This window comes from Acomys russatus, chromosome X (genome assembly GCF_903995435.1).
Source record: "Acomys russatus chromosome X, mAcoRus1.1, whole genome shotgun sequence".
NCBI lineage: Eukaryota > Metazoa > Chordata > Mammalia > Rodentia > Muridae > Acomys > Acomys russatus.
The window spans coordinates 77,374,139-77,388,063 of NC_067169.1; the positions used below are offsets into that span (position 1 = coordinate 77,374,139).

General features: G+C 39.9%; 1 protein-coding gene across 1 annotated transcript; it reads left to right on the top strand.

The window, feature by feature from the left end:
• The first annotated feature begins 8,019 nt into the window (after window positions 1-8,019).
• LOC127184941 (protein ARMCX6-like) lies at window positions 8,020-8,835 on the top strand. The gene has a single exon (XM_051141403.1). The coding sequence runs from the start codon at window positions 8,021-8,023 to the stop codon at window positions 8,513-8,515; it is 495 nt and encodes a 164-aa protein (XP_050997360.1). The 5' UTR covers window position 8,020; the 3' UTR covers window positions 8,516-8,835.
• The last annotated feature ends 5,090 nt before the right edge of the window (window positions 8,836-13,925 follow it).

The following is a 13,925-nucleotide window of genomic DNA, read 5'->3' on the forward strand; positions in this document are numbered from 1 at the left end:
AACATCCTGAAAGGTGAAAGAGGAGCTAGAATAAAGGCAGCTTTGTTGGAGCTTGCAGCCTCCTCCTTTACTGAGCCTTGCTGAGCTTGCAGGGGACATAGCATATTCTCAAATAAAGTGGCACTTCTGTTTGAAAGTAAAATCCGGAACGATAATTTATTACTGCGAGGAATAGAACTAATAAGCACAACAGATTCTTAATGTTTCCCCACTTAGGACATTTTCTCCCTAAGATCAATGTGGATTGTGATCAAAGTCATCACAAACAGTTTTTTTTTTTTTAATGATCTGAAATTCAGACGATTTACATTGCTATTGTTCCTATTACAGTGGGCGGTTTGCTGGAGACTGCGGTCAGTGGAGACAGCGGTTTGGTAGAGAGCTGCATCATTTCACTTTGTTTGTGCTTTAGTAATTAGTAACTGACATTTTCTTAGTTTCTCTTTATGGCTTCTAGATTTTGGTCACACCGAAGAATTCCATAAAAATGCATTATTATTTTATAAATGTATTTAATATTTGTATCTAAAGAGTTGGTTGTTTGGCAGGGGAGGTGGCTGGCTCAGCAGTTCTAAACACTGGCTGTTCTTCCAGAGGACACAGGTTTGATTCCCAGTATCCATATGATGGCTCACAACTATCTGTAACTCCACCAGGGGCCCCAACAACCATTTCTGGCCTCCCTCGACACCAGGCGTGCATGTGACATCCAGACATACATGTAGGTAAGATAGTCATACACATAAAACAAAGTAAATAAACCTAAGAAAATAAAATCTTGGTTATATCCAATCATCTATAATACAAAATAAACTTTATTGTCAATTCAATTTAACAGACAAGGAGCTTACTTTATGAACACACTTTTATATTTAATCATGTTTTGGTTATTTATGACACGTTACTCTGATTTTGTAATAGAAACATTATTTTTATATTTGTTACATTTGAGGCATAGCAAAATTCTATCTTTTACCACAGAGCCCAAGACTAGAAACTGGAAAACAAAACCTTACCTGGTGGCACTTTAATGGGATATGCAATATGAGAAAACATGAGTAAAGGAAAAGGAGAACTAAGGTAAGGCTAGTTAGGAAGCAAGCATATTACTATCTAGAGGTATCCAAGCTGTGCTCTGGGAAACAGTTTTATTGTGTGAATATAACAGGGCTCGGGGGTTGGAGTCCCTAAAGATCCAATCCCTCAGCATCCAAACATTTTTTTTGTTTCTTTGTCCTCTAGTTGAATATGTCGTGATTGGGTATTCTAGTCTAGTAGACAGTGATTACCAGAATGAGAAGGGAGAGCAAAGCAAGGGGCTGCAGGGAGCTATATGGTTTCTCGAGTACGTGACAGCTTGCACATATGCCTCTGCTGGACATTGACCAGACCCCATGGCTGTTTCTTGTTTTCCTTTCTCTCAGCCCTCTAGGGTCCCCTCCCTCTACCACATTATGAGTGCATTATGCAGGGTTCTACAAGGACCACGAGATAGGATACATTATACTTTGGACTTTGAAAGTTATTTAGTTTGTAAAAGTGGTCTGGACCAAAAATTTTGGAGTCAGCAATTGAAGTACTCGTATATACCATTTCCCTTCAAAAAGCCTTACAATAAACGTGCTAATTAGCACATTTGAGTATTATAAAAATGTGTTGTCCAGTCCTCCTATTCGAGATATAATACATATTGTCAATTTGTGCATTATAATCAAAGAATATACATCATAATACAATATCCATAAAGCATACTTAAATCTTGAATATATGAGTAGTTTCATATCATTTTTATCAAGTATTGATGTTAGGTTGTGTAGATCAATTTTCATGTCTATAATGATGTCTCTATCATGATATAGAAAGCTTTATCAATAAAAATGAGTGCATAGTGCCCATGGACACCACAAGAGGGCATCACTTAATGGTTGTTAGCCACAGTGCGGGTTCTGGCAATCAAACCTGGATACACTTTTAAAAACAGCCATCTTAACCGCTGAGCCATCTCCGCAGCCCCTCTCATCTCTTCTATTCAAGGCAGTTCTATTATGTAGTCCAAACAGACCTGCAATTCAAACTCGGTATCTTCTTTTCTCAGACTCCTGAGTGCTGGGACTCCATGTGGATAACATGTTCAGTGCAGAAAGTCGAAATGTTATTAATGTGTTCCTTCATTTTATTTAGTCATGAAAATTATATACATTATATCCTAGGAGCATTCTTGTTTTTGCCATTCATATCTAGATTTATAATTCTCCTGCAGTTTACTTTGATTAGCTGCATTACATGTTTTTCCTGAGTGGCACTATTTCTTGAGGAGAACATTCTTCTACTACTACATTGCTAAGCCACATTTGTGATGATTATGCTGCAGGGTGTGTGTGTGTGTGTGTGTGTGTGTGTGTGTGTGTGTGTTAGACTTCCTGTTCATTTATCATTGCAGCAATGTCCTTACATCTTGTCACAATTAAAGTAGTTTTTAAATACAATGCAATATTGGCTAATATAGATTATCCTTATTGTTAGTTTTCAAGATAATTTTGATTTTTCTTGGCTTCTTCCATTTCCACATAGGACTTTAATTTTTACCGCTGAGGATTGAACACAGGGAGTCAGGTATGTTGGACAAGGGCTATGCCACAATGGTCCTTATATATAGACGTAAAAAAAAGTTGTTAAACACACAGAAACATACACACCTCTTAAGATTTTTATTTGGATTGCACTGAATCCACATACCAATGTGGTAAAAATTAATGCACTTATGACTTTAAATTTTACCAGGCCAGTACCACTGTCTATACTTTCAGTTATTTTGGTCTTTTTAAATTTGTCTGAATATCTCCCTGCTGTATGTAGTTTGTTTTATGCATGCATAATAAAATAAATGTATTAAATTTTTTCTCTGAGAAATATCTTGCAGTTTTTAGGTATAAAAATGTCCTGGTTTGAAGTATTTTCTAAACAATGGAGAATATTTATTTATTTATTTATTTATTTATTTATATGGGGTATTGAAACTAGGGCCTCATGCACGTGAGGAAAGAGATAGATCTATGTATCCAGGCTTCCTTTTTACTTTTTACTTTGAGGTAATGGCTCACTAGGTAGTCAGACCTGACCTTGAATTCAGCTGAAGCCAAAACTGGACTTGAACTTGTGAGATCCTCCATCCTTCGTTTCCCAAGTAGTTAGGATGTCAGTCCTTTACTCTCTCCTCCTTTCGGGTTTCTCATTATGTTTCCTTCTGTCTCTTTTGTACAGGCTCCCTTCCTCCTTTGCTGTCTGTTGCTCAGAGTTCATAATTTCAAATTTCCCGTCCTTATGTTCACCAACTTTTTTTTTTTTGCCTAATGTTAGCCCTCTAGTGGTTTTTCAATGTGATTATTGAAAATTTAAATTCCACAGTTACTCTTCCCTCTCCTTCTCCTCCTTCCACTCTCTGTTCCTGTCTGTCCCCTGCTCCTTCTCCTCGTCATCCTTTGCAAATTTCTGTCTCAGTCAAATTTTGGCATTTGCTGAGAAATCATTGTTTTCCTAAAGTATATTAACAAATCCAGTGTACAGGATTCCTTCAAAATGTTTGTATTTGTTTATTGGTTCACTGTGTATTGCCCAGATTGTCTCATGTTTTCATGTCTTGCAACATTTTTCTTAAAAACAAAACAAAACAAAAACAAACAACACAACACAACAACAACAAAAAACACAAGGCCCAAACTGACAAATATGATTATTTTGGCAACTGTAAACGAGAACCTGCTTTCATGAGCTTTACTCTGCTCTTCGGTACGGAGATTTGTTGTTGTGGCTGTTGTTGTTTAGTTCTTTTACTAAAGCAGTCTGGAAAGACTGTTTTTTTTTTTTTGGCCTGTGGCCACTTTAATGAATGTTGCATGAGTTTAACATCCATCTACTGAGTCAACAGAAATTTCCTTTAAGACTCGCAACTAAATCAAATCAAAACAAAACAAAAGACTCCATTGTTTTCAAATGTGCCATGTGTGTTTGGGGTCTACTCTTTTGCATACTTCAGAACTTTTCCTTGGATTTCACTTCTGCATATATTTCGCATTCTACACCTAAAGATCAGTCAAAAGTGAGAGCCTAGGATCTTCTTGGTCTTCTTCTCCTTTTTCTCCTCCTCTTCTTCCTCCTCCTCTCCCTCCTCCTCCTCTTCCTTCTTTATATATATATATATATTTTCTAGTCAGGTTGTCACTAAGTGTCCCTGGCTGGCCAGGAACTTCCTAAATAGAGCAGGCTTGCTTACAACTCTCAGAGATCTACCAGCTTCTCTGTGGAGTAGCAGGACTAAACACATATGCCCAACAATGTCTCTAGACCTGTTGGTACATTATGATTTCAGAAACAGGATGAAGCTTTACCAAGGCCTTCTTCCTTAGAGCATCTTGTTCTTCAGGATTTCCTCTCAGTTTATGCAGTCTATTTCTTTAAACCTTCATTGCTGCTCCACAGCCCAGGCATTAGTAGATAAATATATTTGCCTTTACACATTTTCAACGAATGTCCCTAAAGTACACATCTCATTTTTGGAAGTGTTCTGAGTCTGGTAAAATAAATGCAAGCTCTTTGAACTGGTTCCTCAGAGAATCACCAGAATGGTAGAAATCAATAGTCATAGATGCTTAAGAATATAGTCTGTTTTGCTCTTTTGGGCACTAGGAACACCAACAGATAACATGGGTGGGTTTTTTTGAGACAAGGTTTCTCTGTGTAGCCTTGGCTGTCTTGGACTCACTTTGTAGAGCAGCCTGGCCTCAAACTCACAGTGATCCGCCTGCCTCTGCCTCCCAGAGTGCTGGGATTATAGACATGAACTACCACCACCTGGCAAGAACTAGCATTTTGGCAATATGTTATAATTGCTATTTTTCTTTATTCTAGCCAAAACCCATGAATAATTTTTTAAAATTTTCCTCTTGTCTTCAATAAAAAATCTATTGAGTTTTTGAAGTAAAGTCAATTAACATGTACCTTTACTATTTCCTTTTAAAAGGAAGGACAGAGCGAGAGAGAGAGAAAGAGAAAGAGAGAGAGAGAGAGAGAGAGAGAGAGATTCTGTGTTAGCTTGCCCCTCTTCTACACTTACACTTCCCTAAGAATGGTTGTCTAGGAGTTTTTATTCTCCAGCTAGTTCATAATGCAACATCTACCAATTTCTCAAAATTGTTGTTGAAGTGCTCCTACAGTTATTGGTTCCAGAACCTTCTGTTTTAAACAAGCTGGTTGTGACTGATTTTATCTGTACCTCCAAACTGGGGAGAGGGGTATTAACTTACCCAGTGTTCTGTTTTAATTTCTATTGCTACAATAAAATACCCAGAAAAAAACCAACAACAACAACATAGGGCCAGGTGGTATTTGGTGGCCTAGCCTCTAATCCCAGCACTGGAGAGACAGAGGCTGGTGGGAATGGAAACTGGGGACCGTAGCATGGATCTTAGATGACTAAGAGTGGTAAAGGGATGAAGCTTTTTTTATCCGGTCACCAACCCTTATTGACCTTAGGGAGACGATATTTATAGCCATATAGAGAAGAAGGGGCTGCTCTGGTTATGAACAATTTGGTATGGAAATCAAGGTTACCCGGGAATATAGGGTCAAAGTCGGGCCACAGACTCCTACACCCAGACCAAGCTCATTTTAGTTCCATGAAATTGAAGAAATGGGGCTGGTTTGGGGAATCTGGAGTTGACATGTGGGAAATGTTTTCCAGTGCCTTATGATCTGTAAAAGAAAATTTATTCTCCTCTTTTTAAATTGTTGTGTGTAGCCCAGGCTGGCCTTGAACTAGTGATCCTCATGCCTCTACCTCCTTCAGCAAATCCTACTGGCATGCACCACCACAACCAGCACCAGGACAGTAATAGAAAGATGAGTTGTAGAGAGCACTCAGGTAAAGATGGAATGAGCCAGAAAAGGAGAATAAGTCAGAAGATTAGAGAAGATCGCTGAGTTAGTCTGAGGCCAAGCAGAGCAATTCCAGGCCAAGAGAGAAGCCAGATTAAATAATTCAGTTGGGAGAAGAGTTTGAGCCGGAACAGCTGAGTTGAACCAGCCAGCCCAGAGCTCAGAAAGAACAAGAAAGGGTGAGCTTATTAAGCAGTAAGTCTCAGAGGCTGAAAGCATTCTAGTCCTAAGTTAGATTGTATGGAATCTAGAGGCGTCCAGGATTAGACTTAGACCAGCAGAAGGAGGTAGTAAATCTCCCAGAGAACAACTGGGAAAAGAGAATAAAATCACTTTTACAATTATCCAGTTCTAAACATTGATGGACTTCACATGCAGATGTTGTTTTGTTTTTCTGCCTATAGAGGGCAGCACAAACCAAGGGAAGGGAAGAGGAAGGCACCCTCTGGAGAGTTGACACTAGCTAATGAAGTCTTTTAAGGAAACATCATGCTTGAACCAGTAAGAAGACCCTGGGTGAATTTGAGTTGTATATCAGAACTTACTATTCCACTCTCATTCCCAGAAAACCCTTAATACTAGTTCTTTTTGGTTCTATGATCACAGTGGCAGCATCCACAGTGTAGAAAGGACCGCTGGGAAACTGCGAATCAAAAGAGTCCAGCAGTTGTAGAGGCAGGTTTCCAGTTGTGGAGGCAGGTTTCCAGGTCAGAAACTGACTCGAAGACAAGGCGGATGATACGCTGAAAGCCTAAGTGGCAGCCATTACTTCAATTTGACTTAGTTTGTGTAGAAACTAAGGGTTCCCTTATAATATTTTCACACACACCCTTGTACCTTACTCACATTTGCCTTCCATTCATTTGTATGCAGGTATTTCAGTTGCACAAAATAATGAGCTTCACAATTAATTATATCTTCATGCAGGTATCTAACACACAGGGCTTAAATGGCAAACTTCTAAAGTTGGAATCCAGGGGGATCATACCTGGGAATTCTGTATCAGCGCATGCACCAAACTTGATTCTTTCTTGTCTCTTTTCCCTGTAGAGAAACTAGGGGAGGGAGGGAGGAAATCTAGCTCTCTAAAGTGTGATACCCCAGAGAAAGTGTGGGAATGGGGTGTGACAAGTCAGAATACAGAACCCAGAGGCAACAATCTTTCTGCTTCTCTCAGCCTTTGTTTTCCCTCACCCAGCATCACATTATATTTAAGTATAACATATACAACGAAAGTCAGGTGTTATATTTACGGGGAAATTTCAGATAGAAACATTTGGACATTCTAATTCTGAAACAAATGAGGGAGCAAGGGAGGAAGAGAAAGAGGGAAGGGCAGAAAAAGAGAGGGAAAGGGAAAGAGGAAGAAACAGACAGAGGTTGATTGACCGACTAACTGATCGATTTGGTGTTAGCATGTCATTCTTGAAAGACTCCTTGCAAAGCTCCATTTCTCTTAGGGCATTAGGAGACTGTGTTCAGGAGACAATGCCTAATAATGTGGGAGCCAGAATACTATCACTAGAGAAGGTGGTTGAGAGTGAGTTTTGATGGCTGTGGGATGTGCTCCGTTGATGAACTATGGAAAGTAGGTGTACAGGCCAGTTCTTGAAGTGGTAGGAGTGCTCATCTGAAAGTACAATGAAGGAGTACCAGTTAGGAAAAGAACAGAAGAGCAGCTTGCTTCAGACAGGGCTCAGGAAGGCCATTAGTCTCGGCTCAAGGATCAAAGAAAGCTGAAGTCCAGAGGATGATGTAGGATGAAATCATTTGTGAAAAGCATTTAGAAAGCCACAAAGAAAGTATCATATGAATAAACAAGAATCACTCTTCAACCAACTGGAAAGTTGGCATTTGGCACTCTTAAGGCAAGAAACTTCTTTTTCTTTTTCTTTTCTGTTGGTTTTCTGTTTTACAAGACAGGGTTTCTCTGCATAGCCTTGGCTGTGCAAGAGCTTTCACTCAAGCTGCCCTTGAACTCACAGAGATCTGCCAGTCTCCTGAGTGCTGGGACTAAAGGTGTGCAGCACTACCACCAGGCTGACAAAAAAAATTACTTGAGTTCTTGACCTGACCAAGTATGGAAAAAATGTCCACTGAGCCCACAAGTGCTGGCTTTTCCCTTAGCCACAGTGTCAGAAGGCATCTGGCCAGCCTCTCAGTGGTTGACAACAGGAGCCTCACCCCCCAGCCTGCTGTGGGGGAGAAGGCTTTGTGTGTCCCCGAAATCCCAAGCACCAGTATTGAAAATCAGGGCCTGATTAAGATGTACATCGATGAAGTGTGTCGGGAGACGGTGTTACGTTGCTGCGAGTCATTTCTGCAGCAGGCCGGATTAAACCTGCTAATAAGCATGACAGCTATTAATAACATGCTTGCCAAGTCCGTTTCAGACCTGAAGTTTCCTTTGATACCCGAGGGAAGTGGATGGGCAAAGGCTCAGGGTTTGGAACCGCTGATGAGTTTGTCTGAAAAGCCAGTGGTGGCTGGGGAAGCGCTGGCTGCCCAAATGCCATTCTCATCCACGTGCCTCTTTATCAGAAGTGGGAGCAAAGAGATGCTTGTGGAAGCCATCTCCCCTTAAGTGGCTGTCTCAAACACAATGACGAGACTGAACCCATCCAGAGCCCGAGCAGTTTACTTGAGGGCAAAGAAGCTGCAGTGGGTGCCACCCAGGATGCAGCCTTAGCCTGTCAGCTCCTCCCTGGGTGAAAGTTCCTCCCAGTCTCTCAATGGAGGACCACAGGCTCCTTGGCTGGGCAGGGCTCCCACAGAGCTGTGGGCAACTTCTGGGTTTTGTGGTCTGCAGGCAAAGTGCACTGTAAATTGCTGCTCCCTTGCAGCCTTCTTCATGCAGTTAAAGGGTAAAACGATGCCGGTGGCCGCTAGCTGGGGATGACTAACAGAACATCAAATCGAATTTGCCATTGGCTATACCACTTTGGAACCATATGCCTTTACTGAAGCACTTTGTGTTTCAATCAGAGCACTTTTGCCACCACAACACTCACCTTTAAGTGCTTCTCCTGGACCGGTATTGCCATCACTTAGTCAATCTTCGCTTGTTAGCAGTGTCTGATTAGAGACATTGGTAGAGCCAGGTGTGGTGGCAAACACCTGTAATCCCAGCACTTGGGAGACAGAGGCGAGAGATAGAGATAGAGATAGAGATAGAGATAGATAGAGATAGAGAGAGAGAGAGAGAGAGAGAGAGAGAGAGAGAGAGAGAGAGACAGAGAGAGAGGAGAGAGAGAGAGAGAGAGAGACAGAGAGAGACAGAGAGAAAGACAGAGAGACAGAGAGAGACAGAGAGACAGAGAGAGACAGAGAGACAGAGAGAGACAGAGAGATTGGTAGATTCAGTAGTGAAGAGCTGTGGGTCGCCTTACTCCTGCTTTCCTTGTTGGGTTGTGCTGGTAAGTTGGCTTCCTTTTGTAAATGTTAACAAGCTTCTACCTTAGAAAGCCTCTCAGGAGTTACTTCAGCCTATTAGAAGCTTATTGAGAACCTCACTGCTACTGACTTCAATAACGTACAAGTTGGCCTTGTAAGTCTGGGGTTCAGAAGGGTAGTGAATCAGAGGCCCTCACAGCCCTGCAGAACATGACCCTTCCCTTTCTGTGCCAGATGTGGCATTTGTCCTCCACAATCTGCCATTCTCCTCTTATCTTTGCTCTGGGCCTGGAGCATTATTTTCCTTGGCTCTCTCCATTTTTAGGATTTTGTTTTTGGTGTGTGGATCCCTTTTGACACTCTTCAGTTACAGAATGTGCCCACTTCATAGCTTTTCAGCTATCTTGTGCCTTCTTATTTCAACATTTGACTTAGGGATTTTCTAAGAAGTATACTGTTATGCCAGTCACGGTGGTCACGCCTTTAATCCTAGCACTCAGAAGGCAGAGGCAGGTAGATTTCTGTGAGTTCGAGGCCAGCCTGGTCTACAAAGCCAGGCTGGGACAGCCAGGGCTATGTAGAGACTCTATTTCAAAAAGCAAAACAGAACAAACAAAAACAAACAAACAAAGAAAAGATGTGTTTTCTGTTCAGTACGATGGGCATAGTAATGTAATGAGTCTTCTTTTCCTGTGTGGACAGTAGAGTTCCCCGCCATCACTAGTTCAGTAGTCCCCTCATGTCCTAATGCGGCATCTTTATCCAGCAAACCCAGCATTTTGTCTGTGGTACACTCCTGTCTCCTAGGCTACTCTAACTGGCTTGAGGAGCCTCAGCTTTCTGAGTGACCTAATGCGGATGCTATGTGTTTCAGTGAGGGGGTTGCTTTATGTGATTGCCAACTGGCTTCTGCCTAGTTACTCTCTCACATATATTGCAGCCTGTGGGATGCTTAGGAACCCTCATTCTCCTGACTTTAACATCGTGGGAAAATCAGGCACTGGTCTCTCTTTTGCCAATGTGTTGTGTCTTCAGTACATATTAAGTTGCAGATTGTGTGCTGTGCTGTTGTCATAAACATCATATATGTAATATTATGTTCTAGCATATGCAATTATGTATTTTCTGATGTAATGTCAAATATCTATGAAATAGCCCCAAAAAGAGAACTTGGATTTTTTTATGCTACCAGGTATATTGAAAAAGCAAAGGAAAATATTTTTAGCAAGACCCTTTCCTTTTAAACTTTGTACTTATGTATTTCTTTCCCGTTCAAAAATAAATTTCCTAAGCAACAATTATTCTTCTTTGATATAAAAGATATTTATGTAACATTATTCTGTCCTCAGGTTCTTTCTACAGTAAACTCATCATTTTTACTGTTTTGCCTCTTTATTCTCTCTGACCTCTTATGTAGATAAACATAGTTTACAAATTATGGCACTTTTATCACTTGCTATCCAATGGTTGATACATAGTTCATTCTCTTTACTTATCTCTTTGCACTGTCAAGGACCTCCAGAACAACATTACTGATGATACAGTGAATATTTGTCTTCCTTCTGATATTAATGGTCTATGCTTCAGTGAAAGGTTGATGTCTACTGGAGGTTTGTGAATAAGTAATACGTCATGCATTTATACAATCAATTTATAAACCAGTAAAAATAAGTGTACTAGATCTCTGTATATCAGTCTAGACAATTCTCCAGTTCCTTATGTTAAGTGAAGCACTCAGTTTGCAAAAAGATAAAACAAAATGTCGTTCATATAATTTTAAGTCTCTGAAATAATACTATATATTAATTTGTATACATATATTTCTAGAAAAAATTTAAATGACCTACTGAAAGATGTGCATCAATTTTGCAATAGCATTTGCATCTGGGAGGGAGAAAATGTCAGAAAATGTGACTGTAACAATGTATATAAATCAATTTTATTAATTATCCTTAGAGATTATAATGAAATGTTACAGTATATTAATGTTTCTTGTTAGTCATCACAATTTCCCATGTACTGTTTTTTTATTAAAAGAAAGATGTATTGTATGCCTAATTAAAAAAAAAGGAGTGCCCTTGCACTCAAGAAATTTTAGAAACTGGGTGTGGTGGTACGTGCCTTTAATCCCAGCATTCTGGGAGACAGAGGCAAGTAGATCTCTGTGAGATTGAGGTCAGCCTGGTCTACAAAGCAAGTCCAGGACAGCTAAGACTACAAAGAGAAACTCTGTCTCAAAAAAAAAACTAATAAAAAAGAAATATTAGAAAAATTAACATTGAAAAATAACCCTGCAAACTTCTATGGGTAGGAAGAAACTCACAAATCTGATTGGCATTACAACTTCCTAGCCATAACCTGATTGTGAAATGTCAACACATGCATACATTCATTTTATTTAATAAGTCCTTAAGAATATGGCTTCTTTTGGTAGTCTACCCCTAAAATTATTACTTGTTAGATTACTTGGAAGCAATCGATATGTTTTCATGTAAAGCACTGATAGACCAAGGTAACTCCAGTTTGCTTTAAACTCCCATTTCTGTATTTGGGTGACTTACTCTTGAATTCTGGATCTAAAAACCCATAGAAGACACAATTGGCACAGAAATATAGAATAACCAATGAGAAAACAGAAAATCACTAAAAGTACAGACACTCCCCAAGATCTCTCAAGAGTTATTTCTTAGAAGTTAATCATCTGTGGTTTGACACTGATGTACCTGACGAATACCAATTAGTTCAAAAGGCAATCAAACGATGCGTGCCAAGCTAGGAACTCACTTACAATCTATAAAAGTTCTTTCCTACTTATACTTGGGAATCACACCTGATCTGCTGCGTCGGTGATAGTGTAGGCCCAGCTTAAGCTGAAAATTAAAAGACCCTTGTGTGTTTGCATCCATATCAGCTCCTAGTGTTTATTGGGGTTTCATTTAAGCCCAGCATGACAGCACATGCTTAACATTCATGAGATCACCACAATCTATTATCCCCAAAAGGGAGAGGGTATCAGGAATGGATTACCCAGAAAAATTACATCTTATGGATCTTCACTTAGGAAATATTTGAACATGTCCTCTGAAAAAGTGAGCTATTTAATTAAGTCTAAGATAAATATAGAATACAGGAACTAGTGATCACAATCGAGACAGCGATAATGATTGTTTTTAAGATGATAGCCAAACACCTGGCCTTGACTAATCAGAGCAAAGTGGAGCAGGGTGACAGGAGACTTGAAGTAAAAAATGAAGTCCTGAACAGCTGAAGAATTGTGATGCTGGGAATTGACTTAGAGACTAGAAAAAGTAGAATAAATAAAGACAAATAAGGTCATACCTGCTACTATAAACCTGGTCAAATTCTCAAGACCAAGAGGGGTCATAGGCTGTATGACAAAACCTATTATGTTTTCTTAAATGGACATATTGTCAAACTGCCTTCTAAATATCTGTTTATACCCGTAGATTAGCGCCTATATCAACTTTACTCAAAGTAGCTTCATTGTGCGGTGTGCAGTGGTTAATGCAGAGAGTCATAGTTGACATGTGTGCTGAGAATAATTTAGCTGTTGAGTGTTCAGCCTTAGACAGTCATCATCTTTATTACAGTCCTTCCCAAGCTCAGGATGTATCACAGAAGAACGTAAGGGGAAGGGAAATGGGAGGAACGCCATGAATACTGTCTTCGGAATATGACAAGGATGTTGTCCTCATGAGCTCACTGAGACTGTGGTTACCTGCACAAGACCTGCACAAGATTAAACCCATTATCATTTGACCATGGATAACAAGGGGAGGGGACTTATGAGGCCCCACTTCTGGCTGAGGAGCTACTGGTAGTTAATGGCAGGTTGGGGAGAGAAGAGCTATTTTTCTTCAGGGTTGCAGCCGCTGCAAAGTTGGCTATATTCTGTAAATAAGCCCACACCTATGTTTATGCAAGGAATTCAGTGAGCCATTAAAAAAAGACAAGAAGGCAGGAAGGGACTTGGCTGGGAAGAAGAAACAGTCTAGAGAGAATGAAAAAGGGTTAAGAGTGGGTAATGGTGTGAGATATGATAAAAGTATCATGTACATATATGAAATTGTCATGAAAAAAATAAAAATAAATAGAAATTTAAAATCACAGAAAGGCAAATAAATGAACCAACTAAAGAACCTTCGAGAACATTGTACAACAATGGCTCCCAGTGAGACACACCTCCATCCATACCACCACTTAGTTCATTTACATGTGGCCTTGAGCTGAAATGTTTCATTTCTGTTGCTCAGTTTAAACTTTGGTGAACACATCCCAAGAAGTAGCTTGGATAGTGAATTTTTAGTGAAACCATCGTGTGTGGAGCTGCTCATGGTAGTCTGTGGCTGATGGAGTCATTCAGAACAAAGATGAGCTATTCTGAAGAAACACATACAGAATTGCCAAATAAAATAATGGGCTTCCAGTTAAAATTGAATTTCAGTTGAAAATCAGATAATTTGTGTGTGTGTGTGTGTGTGTGTGTGTGTGTGTGTGTGTGTGTGTGTGTGTATGTATCACAGATGTGTGGAATATACTTTAGCTTAAAATAGTAATTGTTCATCTGGAAATGAATTTTA

Bases quoted from the DNA above. Each gene is read 5' to 3' on its own strand.
- LOC127184941 (XM_051141403.1), top strand. From the start codon at position 8,021: ATGTCCACTGAGCCCACAAGTGCTGGCTTTTCCCTTAGCCACAGTGTC.